This window comes from Myotis davidii, unplaced genomic scaffold (genome assembly GCF_000327345.1).
Source record: "Myotis davidii unplaced genomic scaffold, ASM32734v1 scaffold135, whole genome shotgun sequence".
Classification (NCBI taxonomy): Eukaryota; Metazoa; Chordata; class Mammalia; order Chiroptera; family Vespertilionidae; genus Myotis; species Myotis davidii.
In genome coordinates, this window is record NW_006289813.1 from 8,673,302 (window position 1) to 8,686,426 (window position 13,125).

General features: G+C 50.8%; 1 protein-coding gene across 1 annotated transcript in view; it reads right to left on the reverse strand.

Annotated features, from left to right (window-relative positions):
* LPCAT1 (lysophosphatidylcholine acyltransferase 1) overlaps nt 1–10,062 on the reverse strand; it is an 18,186-nt gene extending 8,124 nt beyond the window's left edge. Inside the window, exons 1-7 of the mRNA XM_006762465.2 lie at nt 9,818–10,062; nt 7,601–7,815; nt 5,534–5,646; nt 4,220–4,280; nt 3,619–3,677; nt 1,675–1,709; nt 516–570 (exon numbers count right to left, since the gene is read on the reverse strand). Of these exons, the coding sequence (XP_006762528.1) occupies nt 516–570; nt 1,675–1,709; nt 3,619–3,677; nt 4,220–4,280; nt 5,534–5,646; nt 7,601–7,815; nt 9,818–9,951 (672 nt within the window). The 5' untranslated portion in view covers nt 9,952–10,062. The remainder of the gene's footprint in view (nt 1–515; nt 571–1,674; nt 1,710–3,618; nt 3,678–4,219; nt 4,281–5,533; nt 5,647–7,600; nt 7,816–9,817) is intronic.
* Nucleotides 10,063–13,125: the final 3,063 nt, after the last annotated feature.

Genomic DNA, 13,125 nt, shown 5'->3' on the forward strand with positions numbered 1-13,125 from the left:
CTACATGATCTGACCAAGTACCAAAGAGAGGATGACAGTATGACAAATTTAGCAGTGTGAATTCAGCAGTATTAGTATCAAGTAAAAATAAAGCTAAAAAATTTATTCATTGCATATGCGTCAATTTTACATGCCTTAAGCTGCACTAACCATAATAAAAGCATGATGGGGCTACCTTCCTTGTTGATTTAAAAAATTGTATCTGAATAGATTAAAAATCACCCAAGAGACACAAAGCGATTGATGCAAAACTACTGGGAAGCACCTCTACTAGTAAGGAGCCATGAGAAATGGCAAGGGCTCCAAGAGACAGATGACTAACATTGTGTCTATAGAGATATCAATGTAACGTTGTGTCTATATAAAACCCAAGATACCACTAACACCATATCCACATAGACACCTATATAACACTGTATCTATACAGACAACATAACATTGTATCTATAAAAGACCTTGATACAATGTATTTATAACCCCAACGTAACACTGTGTAACACTATATTTATACAAACCTCAATTTCAATTTGATTGTGAAACTGACACAGGGTGAGCCACAGGATTTCTAACCTTAAAAACAAACAGATTTATAGCATTGGTGAGAAGATTCCTTTTAGCAAAATCTTCAACCCCCTTGCCCTGCAGAGGGCAGTACTGGGCAGTTAATTCTCCTTCAGGAGACAGATGCTGAGCCTTCTTCAGCCTAAATCTAAATCTTAAAATACAACAGTGAGAAAAAAGGCTACTTTTATTACATAGCGGTCTTCACTGTTCTTATTAAACACTCCTATATCTGCAGCTTTAGTATGCCCTGCAAGCCATTGCTTCTCAAGTTTGTCTTCCAGCTCAGGAAACCTTGCCCATCGGTCCTCACCCAGTCATCTCACGGCAGCGCAGACTGGACAGGCCCTTGCTTATGCCACTCCCATGACTGGCTCCCAGAGTTCCTGACTTCAGAACCAGCATTTTAAAATTTTTATTTGCAGAAGTTGGAAATGGGGAGCCATCCAGAATCCCATCCCTGGGCCTTCGTTCACTACTCCCTGGATACACAGTCCCCCTCGTAACACTCTTACACTCCCCACTTCGGCCTCAAGCCCAGGCCACCAGGAGCCCCTTCCAGCCCTTCTCCCAGCTTCTCACCACCCACCCCCACACTCCGGCCTCAGAAATGCAACAGCCACCACTCAGACATGCCGCTCCTCATGGCACCTCCCAGCATTCTGTTCCAAACACTTGACAAGGCCTGGGGGCCGTGGGAGGGCTCTTGCTTGGCCTCAGCACCCACAGCACCCTGGAGGCCTAATGTGCCTGGATCCCATGTTCCACCCTCCCACCACCCCCACCCCCCAATAACTGAGCAAGAGGAGGGCAGCCCCTGGAAGTCTGCTGTCTTTTCCAGGGACAGGATGGTAATCACTGAGCTAACAGACACGAGGCGGGAAGAGAAAGGTTCTCACAATTATCTTCCAGTGGGGCTGAAGGCAATACTTAAGTCCCGGAACCCAGGGTGTAAGGACATACCAGATTTTTACATTCAGTTTCCACAACAGGGTGAACCTAACTGCTGTCAAATAGCAGCGGGTCACGTGTTCAGGTTTCACATTTGCTAAACTAACTGGAGCACTTTCCCGGGAGGACAGGACAAATGAGACAGCACAATGTCTGACTTACGCTCCGGGGCCTTGCCACGTCCACGTGATGGTGTCCTGGGGGCAAGAAATGAATGGATGAAACATGACTGGGAGTTGGACATCAGAAATTCCTGGGGATGCCAAACGGGGCCCTTCCTCCCTGCCCTTATTCTAACCTTCCTGACTCCAGATGCTGAGCTCCTCATCCTCCCAAGTCCACTCTGGGGCAGAGAAGAAGGTGGGTGCTCACCACCTAAGACCCCCTCTCCCAGCTCCTTTTCCTGCCCCCCCCCCCGCATCCCCCAGGTATCCCTGGCAACCTCAACTGACAACAAGGAGACTTTGTCCATCTGCTCCCTCAGACTTGCTCATGAGGGCCTGTGACACCCAGCCAAATTCCAACACCACACCCGCCTGCACCCCTAACTCTAGCAGGTTGGACCCAGGTTTGGGAAGGGGTAGAACAAGTCACTGCAGAGCCATGTCTCCCGCACTCCCGTGCCAGGCCAGGGCCCCACTGGGCATTTCTGACCCTCTCCATTCTCAGCCTCAGCAGTCACCAAGGTGGGACACTGGAGGACAGGTGCCTGTTTCTACCCTGACCAAGGTCACCTATGGAGGCTTTTTCCTTCTGCAGTCCTGACACCCATGCACCCCTCTCACAGGCTCCAAAAACCCCTGGTACTGGGTTCCCTGCCGCCCATGTGGCCCCCTCTGTACAGGTCTGTACTCAAACCTGCCAGCAGTGGGCTATGCCTGTGGCTATGCAGCTGAACACAGGACATGGGCCACAAACAGGCAAAGCAGGTGCCTCTGACACCCGAGCTGCACACTGTGGAACCTATAAGAAACCTTGCTTACAATACGTTCATGGGACAAACTAAAAAAATGGAAAATCTAGAATTCTACACACCAATGACAGATTCTCTTATTTGCAGAGACTGACGAACAAACACACCTCTTCAGTTTCAGCTGTGCTGCGAGAACAATTTTATCTGTCAGTCTGCGTGGCGACCAGTTCTGACTGACATTTATTTAGTGGCCACTCAGAGAGCCTCCACTGTGCCTGTCCAGACCCTTAGGCCCAGTGTGCAAATCTTAGACCCTATAGGCCTGGCTCATATGTCACATGTAATTCTGCACCGTCTATACCAGGGGCTCCAGAGCCCACCATGTCCTGGCTGGTAGGTTTCTTCCTTTGCTGTCATAAAGACACTGCAACGGAGAGAAAGCTCCATGTTACGAGCAGATCTGTCTCAGGTGCCTCAGTGGAGAACCACTCCCATGTGTCCAGGTCCCAGGCAGGGCGGGGACACGAGTGTGTTTGGACCTCTCTCGGCTGCAAGGACCGTCAGCTCATCAAGGTGAGATGGCACCCATGGACGGGGTTACAGAAGTGAGACGCAGCCAGCATGAAAACCGCTCCCACAGGGCACCTGGGAGAAGGGGGTAGCCATGGCTACTTTGCAGATGTCGACGTGCAGACTAGCAGGGCCCTGGCTGAACCTGCTCTGAGGTCCTGTCCCAGCTCTGCCTCTGAGCTGGGGATCCATCAAGATTGTCTGGGAGCTCTGAGCCCCAAACACCCCTTCTTTTATTTTGTTCTCTTGGAACAAACAAAACCTCTGCACATAAGCAAGATAAAGGCACATGAACCACAAAGTCACCTAATTCCTTTCTCTCCTGCTGCCTCCAGCCTTTCAGAACTTGAATATTCTTAATTTATAATTTTCCTAGAGTGTGAACTGGACAGTGACAGCTGCTGAGGACACTGGGCAGAGAGGGGAGACGTTCACATGGAAATGTCAGGATTGATCACATGAGAGGAGGACCACTCCCTGACCTATGAAGGCAGGATTCTGTGCGTGAATATTTGGGAATATTCGGCATAGCAGGGTTGACTGGAAAACCCGTGTGTTCAAACACCTTGCAGTTCTCACTCCCAGGGCCTCCGCCTGAACACAGATCCACAGAACACACTCACCAGCTTATTTGGGTACCGCAGGACCACCGGCTGGACAGGAACTCCCGGGATGAAGGCACCTGCAGAGAAAAGGGACACAGGAACCGTCTTACTGCCAGGGTGGCAGGTCCTGTGCCTGCGTGGCTCATGCTGGCCTCAGAATAAAATGGGATTTCCTGCCAGGCTTTCCTGGTCAGCAGCAACCCAATGCCTGGAAGGTCCCCCCCAATCTGTGATGGTGGAAAATACAGAGAATTCCAGGGTCACAGCCCTGCTGGCAGGAGGCAGACAGGAGTGTCTCCAGGCTGAGCTGCACTTTGATAGGACAATGGAAGCACTGGTGGGAGTGAGGGTCTCCCCCACTTTTTCAAGAAGAAAAAAATAATTAAGAAAACTACAGCCTGGCCGTGTGGCTCGGTGATTGAGCGCTGACCCATGAACCAGGAGGTCACAGTTCGATTCCCGATCAGGGCACATGCCCAGGTTGTGGGCTCGATCCTCAGTGGGGGGCGTGCAGGAGGCAGCTGATCGATGATTCTCATCATTGATGCTTCTATCCCTCCTTCCTGCTTCCTTTCTCTCTCTGGAATCAATAAAAACATTGAAAAAAAAAGCTACATACCAGGTTTGAAGGTAATTAGGCAGGTCCTGTTGGTACAAGTTCCCTCTGGAAAAATCATTATCTTGAAATAAAAAAAAGAAGAGAAAAAAGAGTTCAGCAATAAAGGGACATAATTCAGAATTCACAGGTGCCAATTTTCACAATCTATTTCCCTACTGCTGACATAATTTAGATACTTTAATCATTTTCAGTTGAACAAGGTAAAATGCATTTTGGAAGATTATGCTGATTTCTTCTCTAACTATAAAATTTATTAAAATCTGGAAGCAACGCAAGTAGACAACAGCATGTGCCTTCTTAGACCAGGGAGTTGCATATGCTAACTGTGGTCCCTGCCTCCTGGCTGCTTCGAGGACCAGACACAACTGCACAGAACAGGCTGTCAGTGGGAGCAGGCATCCTGAGGCAGAGCGGGACAGGGACACACAGATGAGAGCGTGTGGCGAAAGGACTCAGGACACAGAATGGCCCTGGGGATGGGGGTGCTGGCCGGCAAGTGGAAACCCCAACAGAATCCACAGTAACACCTTCCCCATAGCTGAAAAATACCACCTGTGTGGGTGCTTTCAATTCTGGTCCCTGAAGGGCAGACCACCTCCAGGTAACAAAGAGCCACCAGGGGTCCAACCCTGGCATCCCCGAGAGTCTGGCAGGTAAGCTGAAGGAGGGGCAGGAATGGCCTGCACTGGTAGGGGTGGCAGCCAGGGAACCACTCCAAGTGGCTGCCCATGGGTACAGGTGCTGGGAGCCAGCCCCCCTTGTGTTTCCTGAGCAGCCAGAACCCAGAGTCTGGGGGGATTTCCAGCTTCTGAATGTTGGCACAGTTTAAAAGAAGAAAATTACAGCTTGGGTCAAACACTTCGACGGCTAACAGCAGCTGAGGCCTGTGCCTCATGGCCTGGGTCAGAAACCAGATGCACGCAGGAAGCTCAGCCCATGACCCCAAAGCAGTGGGCACCTTATAGACGAATGCTCTGCTCAGAACCGAGGTCCTGCCGACCCCGCGGACTGGGTAGCAGCTCTTTCTGACTCAGAACTTATACAAAGATTTGTTGTCAATAAAGACGATTGTGGGAACTTGAGATGCAAGTCTGAATGGTTTCTTCTTCTTTCTTTTAATTTTAAAATTCCAGAATCAAAAGTACCTGATATTTAGCAGATTCTTGGATTTACACTCACCAGAAATAAAAGGAAACTAAACACAGCCAGTCCCTATGGAAGGCAGGTTCTGGCCCTTTTGTTTCTTCTCCCCTCAGTCTTTAAGCTCACAACTTCTGGAATAAATCCACTCAAACGCAAGCAGGGCCCGGTTACCTGTGGCCACTTGCCGTTTGACTGCGCCCGTCTCTTGATTTCCTCCACGGTCCTCCTGCGAGAATCCTGGTCTGACCGGGACACGAAGACAGGCCGTATGTACTTGATCAGAGCTGAAAGGGAAGTGGAGGTGTCATGTGGGGATACACCACTTCCGCTGAGCAGGACCTGGTGATAGGTGAGACCCCTAGAGGTCCCAGGGGCTGTACCACGGGGTGGGTGGGAGTCCATGCCTGGCCACAGGGAACTGGGAAACCACCAAAGCTTCCAGTAAACTTAGAGGACAGCATGAAGCCTTAGTAACAACACTGAGAGTCCACAGGAGGTTATGCACCCCGGTGCTCCCGCCCTTCGATTGCCATGGTGTGGGTCCGGGTTGATGGAGCCGATGCCTGACCCATCAGGGAGCAGACAGCCTCTGTCACTGTAAATAAATAAGGGTGTGAGGGCCATGGACTCAGAGTCGCAGGGCCCAGGACACGTGGCTCCTGTTGTGGGGTGAACTGTGTCCCTCAAAAAGATAGGCTGATGTCCTAGCCCCAAACACCTGTGAGAGTGATCTTATTTGGAAAGAAGATATATTTTTAAAAAATATGTATTGATTTCAGAGAAAAGAAGAGAGAGGGTGAGAGGGATAGAAACATCCATGATGAGCGAGAATCATTGACTGGCTGCCTCCTGCATTTCCCACACCGCGGATCGGGCATTTGCGCTGCCTGGGAATCAAAATGACTGAGACTTCCTGGTTCATGGGTTAACCCTCAACCACTGAGCCACAGCGGCCAGGCAGAAAGAAGATACTTGCAGGTGTACTCAAGGTACAGGGAGGTAGTGTGGATTGAAGTGGGCCCTAATCAGTGACTGGGTTTCATAAGAAGGGGTAACAGACACAGAGGGAGAGAACCATCGCCTGCCTCTGCTAGACAAGCCCTGCTCCAGAACCCACGTGAGGTTTAAAGGGCAGCCTGTACGGCTTAGTTGGTTAGAGTGTTTGTCCTGCGCACTGAAAGGCCACGGGTTTAATTCCTAGTCAGGGCACATACTCAGGTTGTGGGTTCCATCCACTAGTCAGAGTGGGTACAGGAGGCAGCCGATCGATGTTTCTCTTTCACATGGATGTTTCTCTCTCTCTCTTCCTCTCGAAAAAAAATCAATAAAAATATATCTTTGGGTGAGGATTTGGAAAAAAAAAAAAGGCAGAGGCTGGTTGGCGAGGAGGAGAGGAGAGGCAGGGCCCAGGCAGAGCAGCTGGAGGAACCACGGGGATGCAAACCTGGCACAGGCTGGCCAACCCTCCAGGAGCACCATGGGCAGTGTTCCAGAAGAGCTGGGCCAGGCTTGGCATGAGAGTGCTTTCATCTGTGAAGTGAGGGGACCATGTAGAGCACCCAGGGGGCCACTTAGAGTGCCCAGGATTCCTTACAGCCTCCAAAATAATGGTGAGTGTGCTCCATGGTGACCCCAAAAAGATGTGCCTATGTCTTAGCCTCCAGAATCTGTGAATGTGACATTTTAAAACAGGTAAGGATCTTGACATGAGCTCACCCTGGATTATAAGACACACAGAGACACAGACACAGGCAGAGGCCCTGGGACAATGGAGAAAGAGGTGGAGTGACTGGACCACAGGCCCAGGGACGCCTGAGCATCAGGAGCTGGGGAGGCAGGAAGGCCGTTCTGCCCCCCCGAGTCGCATCGGGGTCTCAGTCCTGAGATAACGTGATGAGGGCCTTCTGGCTCCAGAATGAGAGCACACAGTTCTGTTGTTTTAAGCCACAGTGATCTACCATGAAGTCGAGGGACCCTCCTGTGCCTGGGTTTCGAGAACAATAACTAGTGTGCTGGGACGGAGCCCTGTGCTGTGCCCAGACTTTTAGGATCCTCGGTGATAGAACTTGAAGAAGTAATTCAACAAATTATATTTAAGGGCAGTAATGAAAAATAAAACCCACAATGACTATTGCACAGGAAATCACAACAAAGGAAAGATAACAGGGACGCAAGCCCAGGGCCTATTTCAGGTGGGAGTGACCTGCACTGAGGGCGGGCGGGGAGGGCCTCACTCACTTCCCCATATCGGGATGTCTCTGCTCTCGGCCTTCATCACGATGGAGGACATGGTCATGGTGACGGGGATGGCATCGAAGTAGGAGGAGTGTGGTGCCAGGGTGAGGATGGCTGCCTCGGTGGGCAGGGCCTGCCGCCCCTTCACGGTCACCCGGTGGAAGCCACCAACGAACCACATGGTCCGCATGATGGCCTTGAGCAGGAAGTCCACGACCCTGCAAGAGAGGGTGCAAGTCAAACGGGAGTCTCCTTCCTCCTGTGGACAGTCATGGACATCCTTGAACCAGATGAGCTCACCAGGAGAGCACAGGGACTCGCTGCAGCCAAGGTCAGGGAGAGGTAGACGCAGCCAGCAAAACAAGAAGGGATACATGGCGGGTAAAGGGTCACAGAGGTGGGGGGATAACTAGACACTGAGGAGACAGTGTGTCCAGGTGGAGGGAGCGTCCTGACATCGAACCCTGGGTGCTGGTCCCTGAACATGCAGGCATGTGAAGAGTGGGACAAGAGCCCAGTCCACCTGGGTCTTTGAGATCCATGTGGTCCTGGAGATTGCTGATCTGCATGTTATAAATGGTTTTGCTACAAAAGGGAGCAAGCACCTGGACAATGGGAGAGGTTAGAGCTGGCCTGTGTGTTGATGGAACACTCCACCTTCTATTCCCCTTTCCCCCCACCACCATGAAGCAATGCCAGCTGACGATGCACAGGAGGGGCCTGAGGCCACATCCTGGGGCTGCGAGGACAGGAAGGGACTGGGCCATGACCTGGAGCTGCAAGGAGCTTCAAGCTCAATGCAGGGCCAGTCTGGCCGGGAGCAGGGCCAGTCCCTGGGCAGCAGGTCTCAAGGCAGTGCTGGGCTGCACACAGGAGGGCAGGTGGGGGCTGCAGGGCTTCTCCAGGGCAATCCCAAGCTAAGACCCTGGGGTGGGGGAGGCTTTCAGGAGAGCAAAGCTGAAAGTAAGTTCAAGTCCAGGCCCTGGTCTCCAGTGCACACATGGCACCAGGCTGTCATGAAGATGGACTTCTCAGATCTGAGAGCAGAATCCCCACACGGAGCACTCGGGACTGAACCATGTCCCCCAAACTCCTATGTTGAAGCCCTAATCCCCAATATTTTGAAATAAGGTGAAATGAGATCACAGGGTAGGGCTTGCATCTGATAGGATCAGTGCCTTTATAAGGAGAGGAAGAAAGACCAGAACACTGTCCTGTGAGGACACAGGGCGAAGGTGGCATCTGCAGCCAGAAAGAGACCCTTCCCAGAAAGTCAGCCATGCCCGCACCCTGGCCACCGACTTCCAGCCTCCAGGCATGAATATCTGTTGTTTAGTCCCGGCTGGTGGTACTTGGTTAGGCAGCCTGACAGGACTAAGACACCCTCTTTCTACCACATGAGTTGGGGGTGTGTGTGTGTGTGTCAGAACCAAGACGACCATTACCACAGCCTGCCTGGCTCAGGTGTCGGCCTGCTGATCAGGTGTTGCAAGAAGATACTAGATTTTACAACACTGTGTGTTTTGAAAGTAACTTAGAGTAAGTGACTTTTGTGAAAGGGCACACTTCCTTTCATTAACAAAACCTAAGATTTTTATTTTAGGAACTTTTGAATGACACTAACATACATTGAACAAAAAGGCTCCCTAACCTAACATCGGTCTATTCAGAGCCACACAGCTGTGCACAGCGGGGAGGACCCACCTCCCCACCCACTGCACGAGTGTGCTCCCCATTGTGCACAAGGCCGAAGGGCATATGCTCTGAGCCCTGTTATTTCAAAACCTGTTTCCTCTTGCCTACCTGGGTCCCACACTTGGGCACAAGTCATTGTGTGTTTCTCTCAGGAGTTCAATGTGCAGTTTGTTCTCCCATTTGTTTTAAATATATTTTTACTGATTTCAAAGGAAGGGAGAGAGAGATACAAGCATCAATGATGAGAATCCTTTATAAGCTGCCTCCTGCACACCCCACACTCCACACTGGGGTTTGAGGGCTGGGGGACATGGAAATAGCAGCCATGTGGCTGGAAGGACCCTGTTGGAAGCTGGAGACCATGGCAGGGGTGTGGCAGGAGCCGCAGTGTCCCAGCCCGGAGAGCGCAGCCCTGGCACACATTGCCCCGGGAAGGGGAGGATAAACACTGGGTGGATAGAAGCTGTGAGAACAAAGACATGGCTCTGTGACTCCCCACATCAGAGCACCACCGACAGGACTTACTTCCGCCACAAGGCCAGGGGCTGCTCCGGGTCCCTCTCAGCGGGTCCCAGGGAAGCGACGAGCGCAAAGGGCCAGGCGAGTAGCATCATGAAGGCGGCAAGCAGCAGCCGGATGGGAAAGAGCGTCAGCGTCATGACCGCGATCTGGGGAGACAGACTGAGGTTGTTCCAGAAGCACGGTCATCAGGGCACCTCTCCTCTGGAATCCTCGTGTGGAAGCTGCCAGGCACCGGTGCTACACCCACCCTGGCCAGGGTACTTTCATCTCAGGAACAGCCAGGTGGCTGAGCAGCAGTGACGCCTTACCCAGGTTACAGGGGACCTGCTACCCCTTTCCCACTCCATCCTAGTCCTAAAGTCACCCTGCGGGAGGCCGAGGACTGGGGTTGGGGACCCTCTCAAGTAGTCAACAGCGCTCCACCCCAACTCGCACACCTGCAGACAGTCTGAGCCCGAGCCTTATATGACACGAGGACACTATCACAGCACTAAGCTGTCATCTGTGAAACGGCAAGATGGCAGGGGTGGGGCGGCAAGACTAGGCCCCAGGAAGACCAGGGAATTAGGGGGGCTTTGCAGCCCAAGGAAGTTATAGGGCATGAGCCCAGCAGAGAATGTGCCACCGCGGGTCTAGCTGGGAAGACTCCAGGAAGGTGGTTGGGGCTCTGTAGGCAGGGGCAGGCCCTGCAGGTGAGGGGATAGTGCAAACATGGGGAGGGAGTGGGAATGATGGACACGTGGGTTCAGCCGAGTGGTCGAGTCCAGGAGAGTCCAGGTGGAAGGACAGCTGTCACTAAAACACAAGCACTTCCATGCACAACGACGTTCTGGCTCTGCACCAGCTGATACTCAGGCCGTCAGTCAGAAGAGGACCGGGAAGGATGACAGAACTGAAACTTATAAAGGCGTATGTCCCATACTGCAGTGTTCGGTTACCTGCAATAATACACACTTCAAATATGCAGGTTTGGTGCAGAGAAGACAGAAAAGACAGGAGGTCTGTGGAGAGGTCTCATGCTCTCGGCTGGCCAAGCCTGAACAGCCCCACCCGCCTCAGCTTGCTGGGCCTCTGTCACCTGCAACTGGGCGCATGTGGGCTGTTCCCTCAACCTCTGCAGATTCCCTTGGGCTCCCTGTCAAGACCAGCACAGCCCAACATGATATTCAATGCCAGCCATTTAATGCGTAATTATTAATTTCCTAGTGGCCACACTTTAAAAAATATAAAGGTGATGAAATTTATAGTTTATTTAATCCAATATACCTGCAATATCACTTCAGCATGTACTCAACATAAAAAATTATGAGGTACTCCATGATTTTTCATGTCAGAAATCCAGTGTGAGTTTTATGCTTATGGGGCATCCCAATTTACACTCATCTCGTTTTTTGTTTTTTAAATATATTTCTTTATTGATTTCAGAGAGGAAGGGAGAAGGAGAGAGATAGAAACATCAATGATGAGAGAGAATCATTGATCGGCTGCCTCCTGCACACCCCCCACTGGGGATCGAGCCTGCAACCCGGGCATGTGCCCTTGGCTGGAATTGAACCTGGGACCCTTCAGTCCACAGGCTGACTCTCTATCCACTGAGCCAAGCTGGCGAGAGCCACTCACCTCGTTTTAAGTGCTCAATAGCCACCTGTGGCCACGGCTGCCTGTTGGACAGTGCGGATTTGATAACCATGTTTTGCAAATGATGGCAATGTTTACTGGCCCTCCTCTCCTCCTCTTGCAGGAGCGGGGTGGAGAGAGCCCAGTGGGAAGCTCCAGTTTCAGCGGAGGCTGCACAGAAGCGGCAATCCCAGACCTGCTGTCCTGCTGGCCTCGGTGACCATGCTTCCCACTAAGTGGTGCTGGCTCGAGGCTGTCAGAAAATGTCTTCCTGGTGAGAACGTACCTTTGCACTCCTGGCTTTCTGAGAGCTTGGCTTTGCTTTACATTGTGACTGGGTGCTGAACTTTATAACAGGTCTGTGTCCAGTGGGTAAACCTGTGCCTGTCCTCACTCACCACAAGTGATGTGTTCACAGCTTGTCTCACATTAAAACCTTCGCGACAGTGCTGGGAAGTGACAGTTTCTTTTCTTAAAGCAGGGGTGGGGAACCTTTTTATTTTTTTTTGCCAAGGGTCATTTGGATATTTATAACAATGTCTGTGGGCCATACAAAATTATCAACTTAAAAATTATGTTGCTATGAAAAAAGCTCTTAGATTTATTGAATTTCAAATTCCGACTAATGTTGTCTTGGCAGGGTCAGGTGTCCCCATCCCTGTCTTAAAGGAATTGCTGGGGGAAAATAAATGAATGAATGAATGAATTGCTGGGTCTGCCCGTGAATACACCTCTGAGACCGAGTCATCAAGATTCTCGGTGATCCTGACCCCTGGGTCTCCTCCCGGGCTGTCTCCTCTGGGTGAATCCTCTGGGAACAACATCAGAATTCCAGCCAGCTGCCTCTCTAAAGAAATTTCTACGGAGATTTCTGACTGCTGTTTCCATGTTTCTAAGACTACTGTTTATCAAGCTTTCTCTTTTCTCTTGGTTTCATTTCAGTACTTTTGTCAATGAGGAAATCTCCGAAGTCCTCAGACTTTACCTCCCCCCCTAAACTTCCTGGCACGAGTGATTTCAGGATAACCGAAGCTGCCCATGACATTCGTCGTGACTTTTAGATCAGTCCTGATCTACAATCTCATTGTTTATATTATTTGTGCGTTCTAGATATTTTATTCATTTCCTTTAGAACCAGTTTGATACTGATTCTGGCTCTTACCAGAGTGACTCCTACTCTGAGTCTATGCTAATGGTCTAATTCACATCTTGCAGTAAAAAACAGGAGCATTAATTTCAGAAATACCTTCTTTCTCAAAATTCACACTGAGAGCACACAACTTTTTCTTAAGTACCTCTTTAATCTAACCCCATCAGTTGATTGCCTTTCCTTTATTTTTAACATTTAGTTTAAAATATTATGTCTTTTTCCATCCTCTGTGATTATGTTAGAATTCTGTTGCAGAGGGAACAGAGGTCGCAGTCTGTAGGTGACACTTCCCTCCTGTTCCTGAGATGTAACCCCACCTCCCTGCACCCTTCCCCTCAGACCTTGGGCCACCCTCACTGTTGGGGTGCCCTCACTTTTGGGGTGCTGTCTGGGAGCTAGCTCAGCAATCCTGCTCTGCCATTAAAATTGACAGCTGGCCCTCTCAATTTACAAAGATATCATGTTACAGGAGAGTTTACTATTTGTTCCCATAAATCACCCTTTGTCTGGTGCCTGTGCTGCAGACGTGTAAACAGCACAGAAC